General features: G+C 32.4%; 3 protein-coding genes, 1 long non-coding RNA gene and 1 pseudogene across 4 annotated transcripts; 2 read left to right on the plus strand and 3 right to left on the minus strand.

Annotated features, from left to right (window-relative positions):
• Positions 1 to 1289: 1289 nt before the first annotated feature.
• Positions 1290 to 4188, minus strand: LOC111290119 (uncharacterized). The gene is made up of 3 exons (XR_016328986.1): positions 3618 to 4188; positions 2093 to 2229; positions 1290 to 1798 (listed from the first exon to the last, which is right to left on the minus strand). It is a non-coding gene; the product is annotated as an uncharacterized LOC111290119 (long non-coding RNA).
• Positions 4189 to 11890: 7702 nt separating this feature from the next.
• Positions 11891 to 14136, plus strand: BIR6 (Pentatricopeptide repeat (PPR) superfamily protein). The gene has a single exon (XM_022875672.2). It carries the CDS (start codon positions 12031 to 12033, stop codon positions 13903 to 13905), a length of 1875 nt encoding a protein of 624 aa, XP_022731407.2. The 5' UTR covers positions 11891 to 12030; the 3' UTR covers positions 13906 to 14136.
• A 302-nt stretch (positions 14137 to 14438) lies between these two features.
• LOC111285954 (uncharacterized) lies at positions 14439 to 15182 on the plus strand (annotated as a pseudogene).
• Positions 15183 to 16304: 1122 nt separating this feature from the next.
• On the minus strand, positions 16305 to 17014 carry LOC149514170 (uncharacterized). Its single transcript, XM_089746774.1, has one exon. The coding sequence runs from the start codon at positions 16992 to 16994 to the stop codon at positions 16557 to 16559; it is 438 nt and encodes a 145-aa protein (XP_089602900.1). The 5' UTR covers positions 16995 to 17014; the 3' UTR covers positions 16305 to 16556.
• Positions 17015 to 18569: 1555 nt separating this feature from the next.
• LOC111285961 (serine/threonine-protein kinase STY13-like) lies at positions 18570 to 22461 on the minus strand. The gene is made up of 6 exons (XM_022875692.2): positions 21611 to 22461; positions 20943 to 21075; positions 20618 to 20813; positions 19524 to 19648; positions 19277 to 19435; positions 18570 to 19158 (listed from the first exon to the last, which is right to left on the minus strand). The coding sequence occupies exons 1-6, from the start codon at positions 21739 to 21741 to the stop codon at positions 18844 to 18846; spliced, it is 1059 nt and encodes a 352-aa protein (XP_022731427.2). The 5' UTR covers positions 21742 to 22461; the 3' UTR covers positions 18570 to 18843.
• Positions 22462 to 22916: the final 455 nt, after the last annotated feature.

The raw sequence follows: 22916 nt of genomic DNA on the forward strand, positions 1-22916 counted from the left end.
TCGTTTGGTATTCTCTTTCCTTTTATTTTGCTCATTATTCATTTATTATTATTATTTTAAGTGAATAGAGAAAGGTAAATAAATAAAAAATTAAAACTTCAAGAAAAAATATTTTTAAAAAAAATTGAAAGTATCAATTTTTTTTTAAAATAAAAATTTCAAAAAAATATTTTTTGAGAAAAAGTTGAAAGTATTAATTTTTCTCAAGAATAAAAATTTCAAAAAAAATTATTTTCGAGGAAAAGTTGAAAATATCAATTTTCCTATAAAATAAAAATTTTCAAAAAAAAATATTTTAAGAAAAAATTGAAAGTATTAATATTTATTGGAAATAAAATTTTCGAAAAAAAAATATTTTTAAGAAAAAATTGAAAGTATCAATTTTTTTTAAAAATAAAACCTTCAAAAAGCATTTTAAGAAAAAATTGAAAGTATCAATTTTCTTCGTATAAAAGAATGAGGTTTTTTTTTTTATATAAAACAACAAAATAAAAAGAGACTTCTATAAAAAACTTGAAGCATTATTCTTTTTTTTTTTTAAATGTCAAATAATCCGACGACATAACTTTTATAACAGAAACAATAGTTTTCTTACATACTTTTGAGGTGTGAGGATTTTTTTAATTTTCTATCAAAAGTATTAGAGTCAATTAAGAATAATTTTTAATAATTAATTACTTGATAAATTTTTAAGGCTAATGGATAACACGAGCTGGTATCATCTTTCGATGAACGTTGTGAGGGTGCTATAACCTTCTTCACGTGTAACCGTACTCTCGGACTTAGTTCTAGTTTCACAGACATTAAATCTACCTTACAAAGATAACTAAGTCAAACTTAATATTTCTCTTTAAAAAAGGACAAATTCAGTCAGATGAGCAATCACAGCTAAACAAAAAAAATTGATGATAACTCTTCAAGTCAATGTCTAGCGATAGGTCCATGAATCTAAACATTATGACAGGACATAGATTATCTTTGCTTCCTGAATTCCAGAACAAGAAGCAAAGCATAATAGTAAGGCATGATATCCTTGAAAACTTTGGAAATTGAATATAAGACTGACGCAAAAGATTAATACCGGAGGACTGAGGTTTCCAGAAGCATGCTTCTCTGGATCACTTCCGTAAGTTTCTAAAGCAGGGAGAAGAGGAAGAATAAGATTATGCAACTTCTGCTTAAGGCCGAGCTACAGTACAATAGAATCTTCCTATGCAGCTTATTAATGACTTCTAGATAGCAACATAAATGTGGTCATCACAATTTAAGAATTTTAAAATGCAGTTCCCTTCAAAATAAATCGTCTTTGATTAAAAAGTTAGTAGTTATATAAGGTGTAATCACACCATGTAAAAGTTCCATTCAATGGGTATACCTTTTCAAATTAGAAGTAACAGTCCCTTCATCATCAGAGAATTTATCTCGCTGGACATCCTTAGTGTTTGAAACAGGAGCATTACAAAGAAAAGGTGAAAGGAATGGATCAGGTGCAGATTCATGTGCTTTACCCCTACCACCAGTTGAGGACCCAATAAATGTGCTCGGTTCCCTGCCAAGTGTAGCAGGACTACCAGGCCAGACGCCAGACTTTTGGGATTTTCTCCTTCGCCGCAAAGCATTAAGATATTTCCAGGTAAGCTCAAAGCACAAAAACATGCTCAAAGCCTCGAGCATATTACAAACTACATTTACCAAATGAAGATCCAAAACGGGGAACAACCTTTAATGAACTAGCATGTTGCGCTATGAAATGTCCAATCACATCTTTACCAAGATTTGCTGCACATAGAGGACAAACCTGAAATAATCATCAACTTAGAATTTTAGTTGTAAGCAGCATTTGCAGAACCATAAAGCATTATCTATAAATCAGTGTACTTTGAACATTCAACTTCAAATTAATCATTGCCAGCAATTGGAATGAGATGGAAAAATGCAGTTTTGCATTCTTAGACAATTTATTATTAGTAATTTAAAAGCCAAATTATTTACAACGCCAGTCAATCAGCGGCAAGTGCAGCTAATCAGCAACAAGTTACTAATTATCTACAGAGTAGTCAAGATAAAAAATCAGAGATGGAAAAGAAAATACCGCATTTTTCAAGTCAAAGCAGTGTTCTTCCTGCAAATGGTTGCAGAGAGCATGAATCTCAATTTCCACATAACAGAAGGGACATGGAAAGCATGCTCTTGCATCTTCATCTCCCTCAAAATCATCATAATGTCCATCTGCCTCACAGATTAAACAATAAAGATTAGAAATACATTCTCAGGAATCTAAAAAGAAAAGATGAGCAGTGAAACAAAAAGGGCATACTTTAATACAAAGTCATAAATGCACAAATTGAATAGTAGAAAGAAAGGATGGTAAGAAAGGCAAAGGATGGAAGAAACAAAAAGGAATCAATTATGCTTTTAAAAATTTCTCTTCTTAAACATCTTTAGAGTTTATCCAGACACCAAGCATTAAGTGATCTTATTTATAAAAAGTGACAATACAGACCAGATAGTGCCAATAATACCAAATCCCAAGAGAAGGCAAATTTAGGTTTAAAGAACCTATCTTATTATAGATAACAAGGGCATCGCAACCATATGAGTACAAAAGAATTGAGATGTCCCTTGTCATCGTTAAACAAGAGAAGATTGAAATAACCAGCATAGTAGGCAAGAACCCTCATAAACACTTATTTCTGAGATTTTTCAACATCTCCTTGATAAGCTCATCAATTACCTCTTACCTTCATCCGAATTACTCTCATAATCCAATTCCCCATCTTCATCTTCATCTTCACACCCATCTTCATAGGTTTCATATGAGACACCACAACCAGATTCCTTCTTACTCTCTGGCTGATTATAAAGAGGAAGAAAGGGAATTTGCCTTCAACCTCAATGCCTTAAGCTTATCCAAAGCCCTTTGAAAATCCAAGATTTTCTTCTGAATCTTTTCCAATAGTTGATTATGGTTAGAGCATTTATCTTCGGTGAAATTAGCCATATTTGTTAAAGCCTCCAAAATACTTTTTTTTTTTTTTTTGGTCTTCTCTTTAATCTCCGTTATTATATCTGGACTCTGTAGAAACGCTAAGAGCGGCTTCGTTGGGGCAACATTCTAGAGATTCCCATTTCCCAGCGGCCAGTTCTCTAGAATAAGTATTTAAGGACTCCCCAAATGTATAGGATTGATTCCTAATTATGGAAGGAAACCTAAAGAAGTAATGTTCCATAAAATAAAACATGAAATTCATTCATCAACACCTAAAATCGCACTTTTTTTTTTCTATACTTACTAGAAATAACAAAGGAGAAATTTTCATACTTTGAAGAACAAAATAAATGAAACCCATAATTCAGCAGTAGCGAGAGAATCCTAGGATCCTAAAATCAAGTACAAATATAAGTACAACCAACCCCAACAAAATCTACTCAAAATCTTGAAAACCCAGTTCCTGAAAACTCTCACAAAAACTCTTACTAGCAAGAAATAACCAAACAAGCAAAGCCATATGGAAGTACCAGAAAGAAAAAAAACTGTTTTTGTATGGCAAAAAAGTACAGCACAGAAAAAGAAAAAAAAACTGAAGAAAGTAGTATGATTAATCAAAATTAAGTACCAGAGTTGTGACAAGCAGCACGAAATACAGAGAGATGACTGGAAGAGTGGACAACTGTTTTTGTATGACAAAAAAGTACAGCACAGAAAAAGAAAAAAAAAACTGAAGAAAGTAGTATGATTAATCAAAATTAAGTAACAGAGTTGAGACAAGCAGCACGAAATACAGAGAGATGACTGGAAGAGTGGACTTTAGATGGCCAGAAGTCAACGCCCATTGTCTTAAGTCAGCTTTCTGGTAGCTTAATTCCAGCAACTAGAAAGAAGAAGAGTGGAAAGAAAAGGAAGTATCTTTTGTTTCTTTTCTATGCCTATGCAAGTTTTCTCTGATGATGGGTTGTGACAGACAGACTTATGATGACGATGGTCGTGGATGTGCTTCTTCTCTTCTGCTTTGTTCTTCAGTCTCTGAAAGCTGTCTATAATCCAAAAGCTACTTAGACGATGGCAGACACGTAGCATTCTCATTAAATTCCCCCCATCTTTTGTGTCATTGCATACTTGTGAACTACTGCTGCTGATAATGTTATTTTTGCCTGCCGGCTTACCAGTCTTATAGCTAGGGACTACATTACATATGTATTTGTCACATTTTTCTTCTTGTATATTAGTGAGGGAGGATATTGTCAAATGACAACTTTTATTTATGAGCATGCTTTGATCATTATTAATCAATAAACAACTTTTCCATTTTTTTTATAGAAACAACTACTTTTAGTTATTAATAATATATTAGAAAATAAGAAAAAAAAAAGAAAAAAGAGATGCATAATCAGTTTTGAATGTGCATATAGCACAAAGTTACTAAAAGAAGCAAGAGAAATTAACTCAAGTATATTTTAGTTGTAGTTTTTAAGCTCAAAGTTTCAACTTAATTCTCCAACTGATCAGAAGTAGATATTTTAACAATTTTAAGGATTCTCCAACTTAATTCTCCAACAGTTTGAATCTGTTGTTCGTAAATTGTAGCTTATGATTGAGTATGGTCAATCAACTGATTTCCATGAAGCTTCACAAAAACATAACTTGTGAGCATAGAGAAGCATAGTAAAAGGTGGGATGAGGCAGCATGGCGCACGTGGAAGTTGGAATTGGAGTTGGAGCAGCGTTGGACATGACACAAATTAAAGTTGCTTGACATGAAGAATGTAATATGAAGTAGGGACAGGGGATGAGACATAGAAAAAAGGGCAGACAACAAAAGCTAAAAAGATTACGATGGGACGTACATTCACCTCTTAATAGGATTAATAACAGGTCAAATAGGATAAATTTTTATTAATTTTAAATTTGATTTGATTTTATAATCATAAAATTTAAATTTAATTTGAAAAAACAAAAATATATTTAAATTTGATTCGATATTATATAAATTATATCTGATCTGATTTAATCGAAATTAATAAAATATTTTTTTAAAATATAAAATATTATTTTTTTAATATATAAATAAATAATTTAAAAATAATTTTTTATATAATATCGAATCAGATTTAATTTACCTAAAACTTGAATTCGATCTAACCTCGATTTTTTTTTAATAATACTCAATTCGATATATCCAAAAACTTAATTTAAAAAAAAATTTAATCATATAAAATTGAATCGAGTCGGAATCGCCAGTTATGAGTTAGGCTGCCAACCTTACATACAAAAAATATGCTTGAAGTATATAAAAAGACTTTTTGGTTGCGTCATACAAAATGGTTTAAACATTTACTAATAAAAGATTTAAGGGCGACGTTTAAACAAATGAACTCACACTGCCTTCCACCCAAGTTAGCTATTTTCTCTTTATTATATTATATATTATATATATATGGTAAATAATGGGGAAGGCTAAAGAGCAAGTTTGTTTGGCCAAATTAACTTTGGATGTAGCAGCTGATAGTTCCCAATAATCCCACGGAAGGAAGGAAATTCATTAAAAATAGATAGTTTTACTTATTATTAAATCATAGGGCTTCAACAATTCTTGCTCTGATATAATATTCAAACACAACATGCTTTAAGCTCATTCAAGTTCAAGCTTTATAAATAGTCAGAAGATTGCTTTATCTTTCTTTTCTAAATCTAATAAATAAATAATAATTAAGTTATATATAGAAGAATCTGAATTATTCTTCTTCGATCCATCTATTGCTTAATTTCTTAACTTTCAATAAAGTACAAATAAATTACTCCAAATCCTTAATCATTGCATTAATATAACACCAAAAAAAAAAAAAAAAAAAAACTAAGCAAATTAACGAGCTTCACACTTTTTTGTATACATATATACCTCTACTCTAGCTTTTACCTTTTGAGTGCACGGATGTTTAACTGGATATGTGCCATAATTAATAATATATTAACAATATAATAAATGAAACTTCCTAGTGTAAGTACATATTTGTTTACGTGACGGAGAAGTTGGGCAACTAGCATTACTAGTTTGCTAGCTGAGGCCCCAGATTAAAAGGAGTGATTTTGGCAAAAAAAAAGGGTTATAGGAGAATTATACTGAAAACTGACTATGAAATATTGAGTAAAGGAAATGGTAAGTGGTAACTGGTAAACTGGTAATGGAACAGACAGTGGAAAATTATGCCGGTTATGAAGGATTTAAAGTTAGCTGTGTAAGTAGAAAAGCAACTGAAGCCAAGAAAGGGATGTGCATGGAAAATTGGGTTGAACTACCCCCATCCTCATTGTTCTATATAAATTTTGAATAAAAAATATCGGTTGCCTGCTCTTCCTTGAAGTTTCATGTTCGTTGCCTTAAGGTTTCTGAGTTTCTTGTTAAAGATCTCATATATTCGGTTCGTTAAGGCTTTACTGGTTTTTTTTTTGCTGTACTTTCTCATAATTGGTATTAACAAGTTTACAAGTGTTTATTGGCCAAAAAAAATGGCATTACTATTATTCTAAGTGAAAAAAGAGTTACATGCAAATGTAAGAGCAAGAGTTCTTTTTTACCTATTTGCTTGCTTTTAAAGTTTCAACCTCTATTTCTCTCTCTATTTATATATATATATATATATATATATATAAAATATATATGTGCACGTTGTTCTTTAGTGAAACATAAACAGTTGGGGGGCATTAATGCATTGATATTCCCATCCACACCACAAAAAGAGATGGAAGAAAGGGGACAGAGACTGAATTACTTTAGGTCATGGGGATTGATTGATTGTTTTTACTGTAATTTGTAAAGGCAAATTAGGCATGGGCTATTTATATGCATATGGCAAAGGCCTAAAAGGGGACATTTCATGCTTTGAATTTTTGGCCTCTTAATTTGCTCCTCATGGTTTTCATCATGTTTTGGTCAGTTCTTAAATCTCTTTACTTTCCAAAATGTCTTTCTTACTGAAGATCTATCTACTTTTTGAATGCTTAGTTTAGGGGACATTTATGCTTTCTCCTCCTCAAAATGAGTCCATCCCATGTTGGTGATGTTGATATATTTAGCTACTCATACTGTTTAAGTAAAAAATAAAAAATAAAGAAACCCAAAGATATTAAATTTTTACAAATTTTACCAAAATCAAAATCAAACTTGCACAAACTACTAGAGAAAGAATAATCTACCAGATTTACCATAAATATAGAAAATACATATAAAAGAAAAGATAAATTGTGGGAAAACAAAAAGAAGCTTTGCTTGCAAGATATATAAGAAAGAATTAAGTAAAACAAATTAACTCCCAATCCCCCTATAATTTAAACTGATTAAATTTTTTTACTTTAGTAGATAAACCCATAATTATGCAATCTTTAGTGTACTACAAAATCCAATTGTTAGTGTTATTTTTTTGTTAAATGTACATTTCCTAAATCAACTGTAAAAATTATACATATATCTTTATTAGTTGAAGCCGACTTAAATCCCAACTTATTACAATCTAAGCATTTATACACTCTAATATAAAAAGAGTCCCGTGAGGTTTCTTAAAAATACATGTGCTTATATATATATATATATATATTATTGAAGTGTCTTTTTAGAGAGAGGAGAAGGATTGTAAAAATTTTTTTTGTTTCTTCCATCTATTTGTTTTTGTTCTTACAAGTATCTTTTGTATTCATTTTTCTTTGACAATTGTTTCTGACTTAAAGAGATATGTTGTTTAAACTTTCATTTGGGAGGTTTTTTAAATGGATTTTCATTGTTGTGTCAAAAATTTTAAAAGAGAGTAGTCTGTTAATTTTTTTTTTATTTCTTTTTAAATTTTTTATTGATTTTTCTGCTATAATTTATCTTTCTTTTTTGGTTGTTTAATTGAGCCTATATATATTTTTTGGGGCTTTCTTTAGGAGCATGTTCTGATTTTTTTATGAAAAATAGATTGTTTAATATTTCAAATCCTCATTCGGTATTTTTTGATTAAATCTGTTGTTTTTTTTTTCTTTAATTGAATGTGTTTATTTTGTGTTTTGTTGATTTAGTTTTTTTGTTGTATATTCTTATATTGAATTGGATTTAGGTTTTGTGATTTTTAACATAAAGGATATGTTACTGTTCATCATCTGTTATTAAAGGAACTACACAGATTTATTTTATGGAGTTCTTACTGTCTATTGTATGCTATTAAAGTTTTCTTTTAGATACAAATTTGGTTTGTGAAATTTTTATTGCTAATGCTTTGCAATTAAAGTTTTCTTGATAATCTTTTGTTTTTTTTAGTATCTTTTTGTTTTACATTTTGTTTGTATAATAAGGTTGTCAAGTTTTTTTTATTCATTTTTTCCCTCTCTTTCTTTGTCTTAAGGTTTTGTTAAATTTTGTGGATATTAAATTTAAAGGTTAGTGTTGTTGGTTTTTTTTTTTTTTAAGCTATCTCTCCATTGATCAACATATACAAAATAGGTTTGAAAATAGATTTCTAGACATTCAAGTATAGAACTTCTACATATTTTTATGCACTGATATAATCCTGTAATAATAAAGTATTGATTATAATCAAAGTTAATGTCTATTATGATCATGAAATTCACATTTTAGTATAGATATTCGTCCAATGACCTTAGGTTTCACATTCATTTTTAGGGAAAAAAATTGATAACACCAATTAAAGTATATTAGTTAGCTATTTTACCTATTATATTTAAACATTGTTGACAATATTTAATTTTATTAGTTGCTTTGTTTAAGCTTGAAAGTTGTTCATTTAAATATATGGTTGTATGTATATCCATTTTACATTTTCTTTTATAGATTTAGGATGAGATTTTGCTATTTTTATAGTTAAAAGTTAAAAGGTTTTTTGATTTTGATTTAGGTAAAGTATTTAACTTTATATCTATCCAAATTTCGTTATCTCATTTACTGTGGTGTATTTTCCTTTTTTATTTCTTTCGTTTGTGGTAAGTTTAACAATATATGTTTTTTTTTCCTCGTCAGTAACTGTTAAATTGTGTTGTTGATTGATTACTCACTTTATTTGTTTGTGTCTAGGTTATGGTTGTTAGTAAAGCTTGTTATTTAGGTTCTTTACGTGCATGATAATTGTTAAGTATGGATTTTGTTTCTCAACTTGCTTGCTTTTCTCTTATTCTACTTTTTCCTTTTCTTTTGTCTTTTTAGCATTTATTTGTTTCATTTGTGCCTTATGTTGTTTTATTTGTGTTATTTGATTACAAATATAGTATAACATTATATTTTGCTATTTTTTTAATGTCTTTCTTTTTTTGGTTTGAGATTTTATTAGTTAATTATGTTGTATACATATATTTGTTCTTAATTGTTTGTAAAAAATTATTGTCTTTACTTATAGATTTTGTTATTACGACTAGAAACGTTTATAATTATAAGATTATATTAACGTATAAAGAATGTGTAAAAGACGTGTATTTGGATGTTTCTATTTTTTATAACTAATTATCTAAAGTATTAGTTTATCATAATATAAAATAAAAGAGGTATCTTTTAGCTAGAAGAGTTTCTTTATAACATGCAAAGGTATTTTTTGATATTTTGTTACTAGACCATGCATTTTGGCTTTGGTTTGAACATTAGTGGACTGTTATTATTTGACAAATCTGTCAGAATATGATAGTTTATAAAATGTTCACGCTTTTGTGTACAAAATAGATTTTAATGTTTTAGTACAGATATTGTTCCGATGCCTTCAAATTTTGCATTCATTTTTAGGGATGGAAATTGACAACAACAATTACGTCAATAATAAAATTTGTTCAATTACAAATTCAAAATGAGATAAAGAAGATCATGAAGTGTAAAATATTAATTAACATAGAATTTAAGATCTAATAAAAAGACATATGCTAGCATAGGTAATTCTTAGTTGGACAGAAACATATTATGTCAAATAACATGTGAATTTGTGATTAAGGTATTATAAGAGATTTTGTTCACCATAATGTAAGATTTTCGGACGTTAGTTTCACTCATTGTTCATTGAAAAAGTGGCAGATCAATTTCTGAGTCAGAATTTGAGCTTGTATCTTCAATTTTGATGACTTGAAGAGGTTGCTAATGTTATTTTCTTTTTTTTTTTAACTATAGGAAAAAATAATATGTATTTAATTTTTTATTTCAGATATATTTTATATTAAGAAATAAAGTATTACCTTTCCTAATATGAACATCATCAATTATCATCAAAGTAGCACTTTTATCATAGAAGTAAACATTGAATGTAAGATCATATTTTATCCTGAACATAAGAAAATCTCCAAATTCAGCATTGTGACTATTGAGAAATTGTCGCCGGCTATTGCGAAAGTAGATGTTGTTGTTGTTGATTTGAATCATTTTCACTTTAAAGGGAACTAGGATTAAACTTGTAAGATAGGTTGTTCTGGGCAATTCAACGTCTTTTATGAAATGACTGACAATTTTTGGTGGTAGACACTGAAACTTTGAATTCAATTGATGATGTTAGTAATAAAAAAAAAAATCTCATTAAACAAAATATACAAAAATATTATAATTTTGGTAAATTAAATATAAAGAGAACATAACTTCAAATATAAAAAAAGAATAATTTCAATGTTAATTTCAATTGTAAAAGTAGTTGTTGTCATGAAGTTCAATATTAAAATACTTGAAGTTGATTAGTCTAGTTGTGATTTAATAAGAGAAAATAGGAAAGATTAGAATTATTGAACTGTAGCGTGATATGTAAATTTTAAGTAAAATGTTTTTTTTTTTTTTTGTTTAGTAAAACATTAAAAATTCATAATAGAAATTTGAATTACTTAATAAAAAAAAAAGATATATGACAAATGATATTCCAAAAACAAATGTTTTTTACAATAGCAAGTTATTTTCATTAATTAAAACTAAAAGCTCTCTGCTTTTAAAGAAAAAAGAATGATAAATGTAAAGACTTCTAATTATCTTTTTGTTTTTTCTAAGTGATACTTTTATTATTCAAAACAAATGAGAATGCAGTAATTCCTATATTTTGGTGTACATAATTTTCATCATCAATTGTACAATGTAACTTAAATAGTTTGCATTTACGAGCTCTTAATATTACTCTGTTTAAATTATTTTTTATAAATATAAATAACAAAAAAAAAAAACAAAAATGTAACCTGACAACAACCGTATGACTATAATGAATATCAATTAGTTAATTTAACCAAAGATAAATAAAAACAAAAAGGACAAAGAATATAGAAGAATTGTAGACATTTAAACAATCAGATGAGAGAAGATTTGTTGAAATCTAGATATTTGTCTATTGATGATAAAATTTTTTATAATGTAAAAGGTTAAAAGAGTTTGAATATAAAACTAAATCAAATTCATACAAGCAAAAGAGTCATCATATTTTTTTTATTGGTGGAGTAAAAAACAAAAAAAATAATTAACGAAAAATATGTAAAATAATTAAAATATATATTTAATTAAATTAAGAAAAGAACAATTATGCATAAGATGATTAGAATAGGAAAAGATTTTGAAACTTTTGTGTTTGAAATTTATTTTGAGAAAAAAAATCTTTTTTAGAGTTTAGAGATAAAAATTTTGTAAAAGAAAAAAAAAATCAGATTAAAGAGCAATATTTACAAATAGATACTCAAAATTTTGTTTTGTTTAAAATCCTAAATTTGTTGGAAAATATATGTAAACTTTAATTTCTTAAATGTTTCATGTTTATTAAGATTTTTAATTTACAAAGCAAACAAGCGAACGGATCCAGTCTAAACATATTTGTAAATTAAACCTCTTAAAAAAAAAAAAGTATGTAAAAGGGCCTGAACATTTTACTTGGACAAGGCTTAACCCAAATTATATAGCTTGGCTGGGTTCGACCCACCCAAAACCGGGTTACTCTCCCTGACTCACACTCACAGCCTTGTTGTTGGCACTTCTCCAGCAATAACCTAATATCCCCCTTCGCGATTCCAATCCTTGTCTATGCTGCTGTGCCTCCTAAATCCAAACACCAACTATGAATCGGTCCAAGGCAATCGTCGCCTCTCTCAGATTAGCAAACTCGCTTCTCTCCGCCCGGGTCAACTCAACTGCTTCCTTCTACTCTCAGGTGAGTCTCTTCTCCCGCCTCGCTTCACGTCTCTCATTTCAACTACACTCTTCTCATTTACCAAACACCCATCAAAGGCTTTACTTCTCTACAAAAACCAACTCGTTGCTCCAACTCATACTGAACAACGACTGGTCTGATGAGTTAGAGACCGAGTTAGACAAGTTTAACTCAGCATTGACTCATGAAACTGTCGTCTACCTTCTTAAGAAACTCGATAAAGACCCAAAAAAGGCATCGAATTTCTTCAATTGGGCACGTGATGAAAATGGGTTTAATCCCAATTCTTCTGTTTATAGCTTTATGCTTAGGATTTTGGCTAATAAAGATACAATGAAGGAGTTTTGGATAACTTTAAGGGAAATGAAGGACCAAGGTTTTTATCTTGACGAGGAAACTTATTATACAATCCATTCATGTTTTAAAAAGAATAAGATGGGTAATGATGTTGTGGCTTTAACCCATTTTTATAAAAGAATGCTTGAAGAGAATGCTAAGGATAGCGTTGCACAAAAGGTAGCCGATGTTTTTTTGGGGCCTGAATGGAGGAGTGATGAGACTGAGAAAGAATTGGATGGTATGAAAATCGTTTTATCTGATAATTTTGTGATAAGGGTGTTGAAGGAACTTCGAAGTGACCCTCCGAAAGGCTTAAAGTTTTTCCGTTGGGCAGGTAAGTGTTCAAATTATAAGCATAATACGGTTACTTATAATGCTCTTTTGAGAGTTATTGCAAGGCATGATTCTATTGCATTGTTTTGGAGTGTTGTTGAGGAGATGAATGGCGAAGGATTCGAGATGGATATTGATACTTATACAAAAGTTTCAAGGAATTTTCAGAAGTTCAAGATGTTGGAGGATGCAGTTAAACTTTATGAAATCATGATGAATGGTCCATATAAGCCTTCAGCTCAACATTGCAGCTTACTCTTACGGAGCATTTCTGGTGCTGATACACAAGGTTTAAATTTGGTATTTAGAGTTGTGAACAAATACGAGGCTGCTGGACATACACTTTCTAAGGCTATTTATGACGGGATTCATCGCTCTTTAACCAGGGTGGGTAAATTCGATGAAGCAGCGAATATTATGAAGGCTATGAAAAATGCTGGGTGTGATCCTGATAATATCACGTACAGCCAACTGGTCTTTGGACTTTGTAGAGCAAGAAGACTCGAAGAAGCCTGCAAAGTTTTGGATGAAATGGAAGCACATGGATGTATTCCAGATATCAAGACATGGACTATTTTGATTCAAGGTCATTGTGATGCTAATCAAATTGATAATGCATTGATGTGTTTTGCAAAGATGCAGAAAAACTGTGATGCTGATGCTGACTTGTTGGATGTCTTAATTAATGGTTTTGTTAGTCAGAATAGAATAGATGGTGCATACAAATTGCTCGTGGAGATGGCAAATATAGTTCATTTAAGACCTTGGCAAGCAACATTTAAGATTCTCATCAAGAAGCTTCTGGGGAAAGGAAAACTTGAAGAATCAATGAACCTTCTTAAGTTGATGAAGAAACAAAACTACCCACCTTACCCCGAGCCTTTCATTCAATATATTTCAAAGTTTGGGACTGTCGATGACTCTATGGAATTCTTAAAAGCATTGAGTGTGAAGGAATATCCGACCGTTGGAGCTTACCTTCATGTTCTTGAATCATTTTTGGAGGAAGGGAGACATTCTGAGGCCCAAGATCTACTATATAAGTGCCCTCATCATATTCGTAACCATCCTAAAATCTCTGAACTATTTGGTACCAAATCTACTGCTTGATTATTGTTTTGTTTTGTTTTGATTTTTCTCTAAATACTGAGAAACAGCTCAAACTAGAATCTTACTTGTAGACAGATGGAATGGGCAATTCCATCTTACTAGGAATTTTTTGGGGGGCATTATCTATCTGAAGTAAAATTGTCATGAATCTTATTTGGGGAACTTCAGCTGACAAGTTGTAAGGTTTTGCAGTGTTCATCTTAACTATTGTTGTGGCTGGTTAAATTTGGCTGAGCAGTTCCTTCCAGTGGCTCTATAAAGAGTACGTGCAGTTATTTTAGTTGGTTAAGGATCGCTGGGACAAAATTGTGGTTTTAACATTGTCTTAAAACAGATTTATGAGTCGAAAGGAATACTAAATAATTTTAAAGTGGCAGTAACAAACAAAATTACCATACACCCATGACCCACCCAATAAAATAGACCCACCAATCTCTACCATCTATCCATATCCACATGCCCCTGCTTTAGTCTGCAGCTGATATTTCCTTGAAAAATAAAAAACAAATCCTTTTTCAATTGTAGTACTACTACTATTTAATTCAAGTTATAAGAAACGTAAAAAAGGATATAGATACGAAGGGCTTATGTCTCCTCATGGGCACAGCAACATTAACAATGTAAGGTTCTAATTTACCCGAAGATAAACAGTACTATGGACTATGGCCCCTACGACAACGATCATGAAGAAAATGCTAGAGCTTGAAGATGATCACAGCAAGGACCTTTGAAATTATCAAAGCCGTGGCACAAGCCTGGCACTGTCAGTCCGGCAGCTCTAGGGTAACCAACGAATTCGATGCCTATGGCCGAAATTTCAAAGGTAAGCCTTCCAGGTTCAAGCATGAAGCTGAGCAAGCCATCTGTCAAGGTCAGGAACACTATTGCTACCCCAAATTGGGACTTCGGGCAGTCACTGTGGGATTCATGTGAGATTCTCACCGTGGCCAAAAAGCTTGAGGCTGGCCTGGTCTTGGATGACCCTTTTACAGGGTTGGAAGAAGATACAAGTACAGCTCACAAGAGGCGCAAAGAGAGTAAGAATAGCCTTAGAAATTTGTTCAAACCGATGTTTTCAAGGAGATTCAATGAAGCTGATATTCCTCGTGAAGATAAGAATGGTTTTTGATCGTTTTTTTTTTTTCTTTGCGTGAACTCTGAATTGGATTTGTCAGCTCAACACAACATTTTTCCTCCTGCAATTGTAAACAAAGAGATAGTGGCTCTTTTGGTAATGTGATATCATATGACCAAAACCTGTTTTGACATATTTCATTTTAATATCTGTGCATTTGGGTGTTATGCTGAAACATGTTCTCCGCAAAGCTAGCTGTTACTGGTCGATGCAAGAATTTTGTCAGAAGTATAAAGCTTGCCAATCATCTATAATCTCAATCGATATTGTTAAGCTAACACATTTTTGATGATTTTATTTGCATAAGTCCCGTTTTTTATGTCTTCCTTACATAAAATTTCTTCATTTTGATGTTTTTACTTTACTCCAATTATTAAATCCTTCAGCTTCTTGGCTTCTTTTGCTCTATGGAGTACTGCTTATAGCGACGTATCAATGACATAGCCTTCTTGTTTTCTTTGCAAATTTTCTGATGATCATGAGTAGGAATAACGACCCCAACAAGTGGAAAGCTTTAAAAGTAGGACTCTTGCAAGTTGAATGGATATTGAGTAAGGATATGGAATAAGTCTAATTTACATAAAAATGGCACTGTGTCCCTACTTTGGGATATGCTATGCTACAATCTTAAGGCACTTTACATCTTTACCATAAAATTGTTGCAGGAATGCTAATTAGCTATTTGGACTGAAAGTTAAACGCCATCATGGTCCATAACCATAGACTTCATACACTGAAAAATATTCAGTAATATTTTGGCGAAATGCCTGCTTTTATTCAACATTTAAAGATTGACAATACGCATATTTCAATATAGTTGATATGAACTTCTATTCTGTACCTGACTTGATTTCTAGGTTCGGCTCTGCAATCCTAAGTGAAAAAAGAAATCAAAATATATGAAGAACTAACTGATACATCAAGTAACTTGGTGTCTGGAACCACCTAACTTGTAGGCCTATATGGCTATATCAGAAAAAGGTTTCAGGTAAGATATTTCCAGTGTTGCTACACAAAGCAAAGGAGTTCTAAGTCAAGTGTCACAACTTGAAGGGGTCCAAGGGGATATCAACTACCAAAATTTTGGACCCTAGCCCCTAGGCCTCCATTCACCTTAAGAATATTACTTCAATTGGGTCAATTTAAGTGTTTGATTACTTCAACTGGCACGAGTGCTAGGACTGAGCAATGTGGCAGCTTTGATAAGGCAACTCGATCTTATATCAACTTGATTAGATCTGTGTTACTGGTTCCGCTGAATTACTCCAAGGTAATTTATAGTATACTAAGGTTCATAATTTTCAATAACAACAAAATATATTAGGGCATACCCAAGAGCAATTAATCTGCAACCTAGCAACCACCTTTAAGAGCTTAGTTAAAGAGAAAAGGGGAACAGACAGGTTTTGGTAGCACTCCAATCCAAAGAAAGGCCATTTATTTACGTGTGTCAGCAACGCTATATATTTAGGTTATATGGCCTGTCATATAATCATGATTGACATGCTCCCAAAGTCTAGGGCACTTTGAAGGTGTTCCATTTGCACAGTTCAAACCCCTTGTGCTTCTGCTGGATATAGCCATCAGCTTGGACATCGACAGTAGTTTCTTTATCATTAACCTTGCACTTCTCATCCCTTGTTTCTTCAATGGTTTCTACCTGCTCAACCACCTGAACCTTCTTTTGAGACTTTGGGGATGCGGAGTGCTGCTTGCGGTGATGTTCTTCCTGAAACTCAGCCTCTTTCTCATAGGTGTACTTGTTGTTGAAGACCCTGTGGACATTGGGGTATCGAAGTGCATCAGGGATGGTGTTGGGCATGGAAAGATAAGCATGGTAGTCCTGGGACGTGGTGTCCCATCCAGAATTCTGTCTGGGAGTTTGACCGTAGCTCATTGTTATATCTACTCTCTTCGCTTCACAGCTATAGTAAGCCTGTAATCGAAGGTGCATATTTTATAGACAGAATTTTCCTTTATTCGTGAGTGATAGATTGCATCTGGTTCTTTTTATTATTTTGTCATAACGAACTATATATATATATACATATTCAGGTTCGATTCAATTCAACCACATATAGAGATTGAGGAATAAAATATTGATAAAAAAAGAGCCAACGCCGGAAAGATTCCACTAGAGCTTGATACCGCCTGCTGCATAATTAATGATCTAGGAATAAGAATTTCTTTATGATAGTGAACTTCATAACTTTTTTTGAGGGCTGGATTAAGAAATAAACTTATCAGAGCACAAAAGATACCCTGAAAAGCAGATCCTCTCGAATTTTGCCTTTAAAGATTAGAAATCTATAGTGGGAATCAATATCATTGCGCATCAACCCTCTAATAAAACAGTTGCAGAATCTTTAGCATAAAAAAAAAATTAACCTGCACGCCTGTGTTCTTGGAACTATTTCACTGAAAAATTCTGCATTAAGGTAGCATATTATCAGATTGGAACCCCCCTGCATAGTTGGATCATATTCCTCTTCAACATTTAGGCAATTGAAATATGATGGAAAGGATCAAGTCATCTGGCTAGCTACATGCCAATTAAGCGCAGCATATGCAGAGAAGGAGATAAGGAAGTTGCAATCCCACATCATAGCAAAATGCTTGTCATAGCCTTTGGCCTTGTCAAAACCTTACTCGCAAATTGCAATGACAGTTATTTTGCATTTCAAAGAATATGAGACTGGTAAACGCACTGCCGTAATGCAAGGGTATATAATGAAGAAACTGTTGTTAGGAATTGGAATTGTTATTATGGTTTACATCATTTCAAAAAATGGCTCATGTTCGCTCCACAATGGATAACCCCTTCATCTGGTTCTACACTTACGATGATGGCAAAGAAACCTATAACATCTAATTCTTATCTATATATTTAACGAAGTAGAGAATAGGAAGAATAAGGTGTCCATGCGGCACCCCTTCCTTTCTCCCTTCTCTTTTTTTTTTAACAAAAAAATTCAAATTTGATAAAATTTAATAAGAAAATCAATAACATAAAAAAATTTGATGAAAATATATCATTTATAATTCAGATTAGATTAATACTTATTGAATAGTAAAAATTATACAATCAAAAAATTTAAAACAGTGATTATCTAAAAAATATGTCAAATTTTATTTACCTGATCTATATAATAAAAAATTTTAATCTATCAATTTTAATTTTTGAATCTAATTTTTATTTAATGATTTTTAATAAAAAATTTCATATATCTCACCAAATTCATCAAAGTCTATTTCCTTTCTTTACACCTTGACTGGCGCAGCAAAAGAGGGACAGGAATGGGCTCTGAGTTGCTGGTTTCTTCTTTAATTGATTAACACGTCATTTTAGAAATCATAAACAATTTCTTCCCTCTTACAAGGAACCGGAGTTGAAATTCCTATCTTATCATTAAACAAAGCAATGTGCCCCAACTGACTCATTCCCAAGTTTTTGTCAATGGTGATAAAAACCAATCACTCCAAACTATGGAGTATGGACCATGAGCACTCTAAGGGAATGATAACAATATCAAAAAATTAAAAAGCCAATTACTCCAAACTATGAACTGTGGGCAGTCAGTCCGAGAAAAATGATAACAATATCAAATAGATACTACACTAGCTTTCACCAAATGAATTGGACTTTCACTTTAAAATGTAATTTATTAATCTAAAAAATATATATTGTTAATGTTATCAGAGTGTACTTGTCAGGCAAGCCCTATTGTTTCAGAGCTCTCTTCGGCTTCTTTTGATTCCCACATTGAAAAAGGTTGATTGCCATTTCTTCCGTTGCTAAGAAATTAAAAGCACTGATCAAAGCAGAAGAAGCAACTTCTCCGCTTTTTTTCCATATTTGGTTTGTGGGTTTCCCGAGAGCCATCAAGCACTCCCATCAGGGAGCTTGTACCTGGAGATTCCGGTGGCAATATGGTGTTCTCTGAAGCAAAAATTCGAGGAGGAATAACTGGTTCAGCTGGACAAATACTAGAAAGATAATTTAGGAGCATCTGGATTATTTGACTGAAATTAGGACGAGCATTTGGTTCTTCCTCCCAACATGATGTTAGAATGTTGGCCAATTCCTTCGGCAGGTTTTCAGCACTAGGCCTCACATTCTGTACAGAAAAACATCCCAAAACATCAGCCACATTTTACAATACTAGAAAAGCTTTAGATCACAGCTACTTTAATCAATCAGTACAATAAGTTGGAAATATTAAACCAGATTATTACCTTGAAAGCAGCCGCATATGCTGCCTGGAGATTTGACATGCCTTCAAATGGCAATTTGTTGTGCAAGAGTTCCCACAGCACTATTGCAAAGCTGTAGGCATCCACTTTATGGTTGTAATGCTTCTTTTCTCCCCGCCTTAATGTGACAGTACTGTACAACTGCCATAATTTAGCCACACAACCAAGATTAATCAGTGGTTTGGTCAGAAAGGATTGAGGAACAAACTAAGAGTGAAACGGCAAGTACCTCTGGAGCCATCCAGCGGTATGTTCCTGTTTCAGCAGTCATCATCTCTGTTAATGACTCCTCTCGTGCTAAGCCCAAATCCGCTAGTTTAACTGTTTTATGGTCTGCTGTCAAAAGCAAGTTTTCTGCAGATAGAATATCCAGATACGGTGAAAATTCAAGCTAATATGTAACTATGTATGTTTATATGTCAAATTCATGCCCTCGCAGTGCTATGTTGAATCATTTGTATTGCACACACCAATCAAGATCTCTATTCCCCCCCCCCCCCCCCCTTTTCTGTTTGAGGGGTCAGTAAAAGGTGGATGAGCATAACTTATAGTTAAGCAGGATTAATGCAAGTTGCTACAAATAAAAGAATTCACACAGCTGGTTGTCTCTTAAATCAAATGTTATTATTTTAATTGTAGCCATTGCAAAGCAATAATAAGGAAGACACATATAGCCAGACAAGAAAACCAGAGGCCTTAGTTTCGCAACCTAAACCAATCAATAGTCCAGCTTAATAGCCTAAAAAATAATGATTGAAACCTATTCTAATTAGTAATTATCTTTGACAGAATGAGCGAACACAAGATTAGCAAAAGACTTGATTTGGTAAAATTGGAAGCAAGTCCATAGCATTTTCTTCAATTCCATTGGGTGCAATTGATTTTTATGAATAATATATAGGGGTTTTCAAAGGTGTCCCCTGTCACCAAACAACTGCATCAGAATTATATGCAATAGAAAACTCAGAAGTCCATATGCCCTCCAAACCATCTTGTCATTCTGAATCCTGAACTGCAGTTTAATATTTTCCTCGCATCTTCTTAGTCTTCCTTCCCCCTTTTTCACATGGGTATCCATCATTAAATCACACATCTAACATATCAACACAAACATGTAGCAGTAATTACATAACCTTGCATCCCTTCATAGTTCTTAGAGATGAAGGATTTCAATAAAGTCACCACCAATCAAGAAACTAATTCAATTAATTGATGTTCCCTCCTACTCAAAATGGTGCATGTATCCATATTGCAAAATGCAAACCTTATACATGTAATCAATTTTCAAAACTCAAAAACGAGAATGTGAAATGAGAGGATTACCAGGTTTCAGATCACGGTGTATGATCCCATGAGCATGCAAGCGTTCCATAGCATGGGCAATATCAAGCGCAAAACCAATAGCAGCACACATATCTAAACACCTTGGCCGCATGTTCAGCAAATACTTCCGTAGAGTCCCCCCCAACAAAAGCTCAGTAACTATCACCATTACAGGCTCCTTGCAGGCACCAATAAACTGTTGAACACAAGGGTTCAACATTAACAGTTAGAATTGGACAAAACTATTAATAATTGAAAGTAGTCAAGTATTATGATGTAATGATCTGAAAAGTGACTATACAAAGAGGACTGAATGCAATCCAACCTTCACTAGGTTTTTATGCTGAACTCTAGACAACATTGCAACCTCCCTTACAAACCGTCCTTCCCTCTTGGTTATCTCCTCAGGAGTTTCTCCCTTATGAAGCATTTTAATTGCAACATTCTGGTTCTTATACCTGCAAGGTATCCCATAAAACCCAAAAGGGTGAAACAGAAAGAAAGTTGAGTGAGATATGGCGACATTGCTGCAAACAGAATTGAAAATCTAATTACATATAAAACAGACTCAAATAAGGTTTAGGATCTCAAGCCAGCTTCAACAGTCACAACCAAATATAAGTCAATGAAATTCTAACGATTTACAGGAAGAATTAGGTGTCCCAATCTTCTGTTTGAGAAGCAAATTAAAGTTTCAGACAAAATGAGGAAAGAATATAACACAATTCAGACAAGAATGCGTAGAATAACAGCTAAACTAGAAACCCACAAATAAATCAGAAAGATTAATAATTCCCAATTGGTGAATTTAGAACAAAGAAAGGAAAAATAAAGATGTACCCAAAAAAAGAACAAACTAATGATGAGGTAACTGAATTTGCCAAAGGGAAAGTAAAAAGTTCAGCGAGAAAGTTGCAATCAGAGTGAAGGCCTTGCCCAGAAATATATAAACCAAGTAATCAAAGAAGAAAAAAAAGGATTTTCCAAACTTACTTTCCCTCGTATACTTTGGCATGAGCTCCTTCTCCAATTCTTGGACCAACAAAGAGATGCTTTGGATCAATCAACCATTTAGCATCCAATTTGAACTCATCAGCAGAGTAAAACATACTCCCAGGTTCCATAATTCTAAAATAGGAAAGAGCTCAAACATCTATATCCAGCATGTAATCTTCATAAAGTTTTGCCCTTTTAGTAAAAAGTAAAAAAAGAAAAAAGAAAAACCATACATCACAAACTCGAAAAAAGGACAGCTTTTTCAATGCCAATTCACCACAGACAGAGTAAATGGATAAGCTAGACAATATGAAACAGAGAAAGAAGAAGCTACACAAGACATGCTCTGATCTTGGTGTATTTTTCTTGTATTGTGTAATTGATAAAACCACTCCTCAACAATCAAACTTTCACAAGTTTAATGGGTTAGATGTCCAAAAGGAGGCAAAAGAAATGAACCCCACGTGTAGTGTACTGTAGCAAAAGAGAGGGAAATAGATAGAGAGAGATACCAAACAGGAAACAAAGCAAAGAAAGAAGGGTTGAAAGTCCAAAGAAGTCTCTTGAAATTTCATGGGGACAGGAGAAGGTGAAGAATATCAACTCTACTCGTCATCAAAGGCTCTCTCTCGCTCTCTCTCTCTAGTTTTGCATTAAAACTATAGATAAGAATCATTAGAGTTTTAATTATTAATAAAATAAATGGAGAGATGGGGAATTTGAGTTTATTTAAATCTTTTACGGAAACAGATTTTTAACAGTGTCGATCTAGAGACGGAATCATGGGAGAGGATTGAGTGCGTGCGTGTGTTCAACAAAGAAAACAGAGATAATTGTGAAATGTATATTGATAAAGGGTGGGGGATGAATTCCCTTGTCACCAAAAAAAAATAAAGGGGGTGGGAGCCATAAACTAATCAAAAGCACATGGAAACTGATCTTGTCAATTAAATAACAAAGGCCTCGACTCCACTGCCTATCTGCTTGTATTTCACTCCACTACCCCCCCCCCCCCCCCCCCACCCCAAGAAAAAGGTGTAGCTTATCCGTAGGGATAGGGTCATATTGACTTTGTTGATGGTTAGCTCCTCTCTCCTATTCTTTACGTTAAAACAAATCTTCCTACTGACTAATTGCTAGCACTGTCAGCTTCTTCTAACTTTTTTTCTTTTTACTTTTCTCATCAACTTTTAACTGCTTAAAAAATTACATACTACTACATTATAATTATGAACTAAAAGGATATTATAAAAATTAAGTAAATTGGAGACTTTTATATTTGATTAAAAATAAATTAAAAAAA

The sequence above is a fragment of the Durio zibethinus genome, chromosome 17 (assembly GCF_047325235.1).
Source record: "Durio zibethinus cultivar Kanyao isolate XHJ-2024 chromosome 17, ASM4732523v1, whole genome shotgun sequence".
Classification (NCBI taxonomy): domain Eukaryota; kingdom Viridiplantae; phylum Streptophyta; class Magnoliopsida; order Malvales; family Malvaceae; genus Durio; species Durio zibethinus.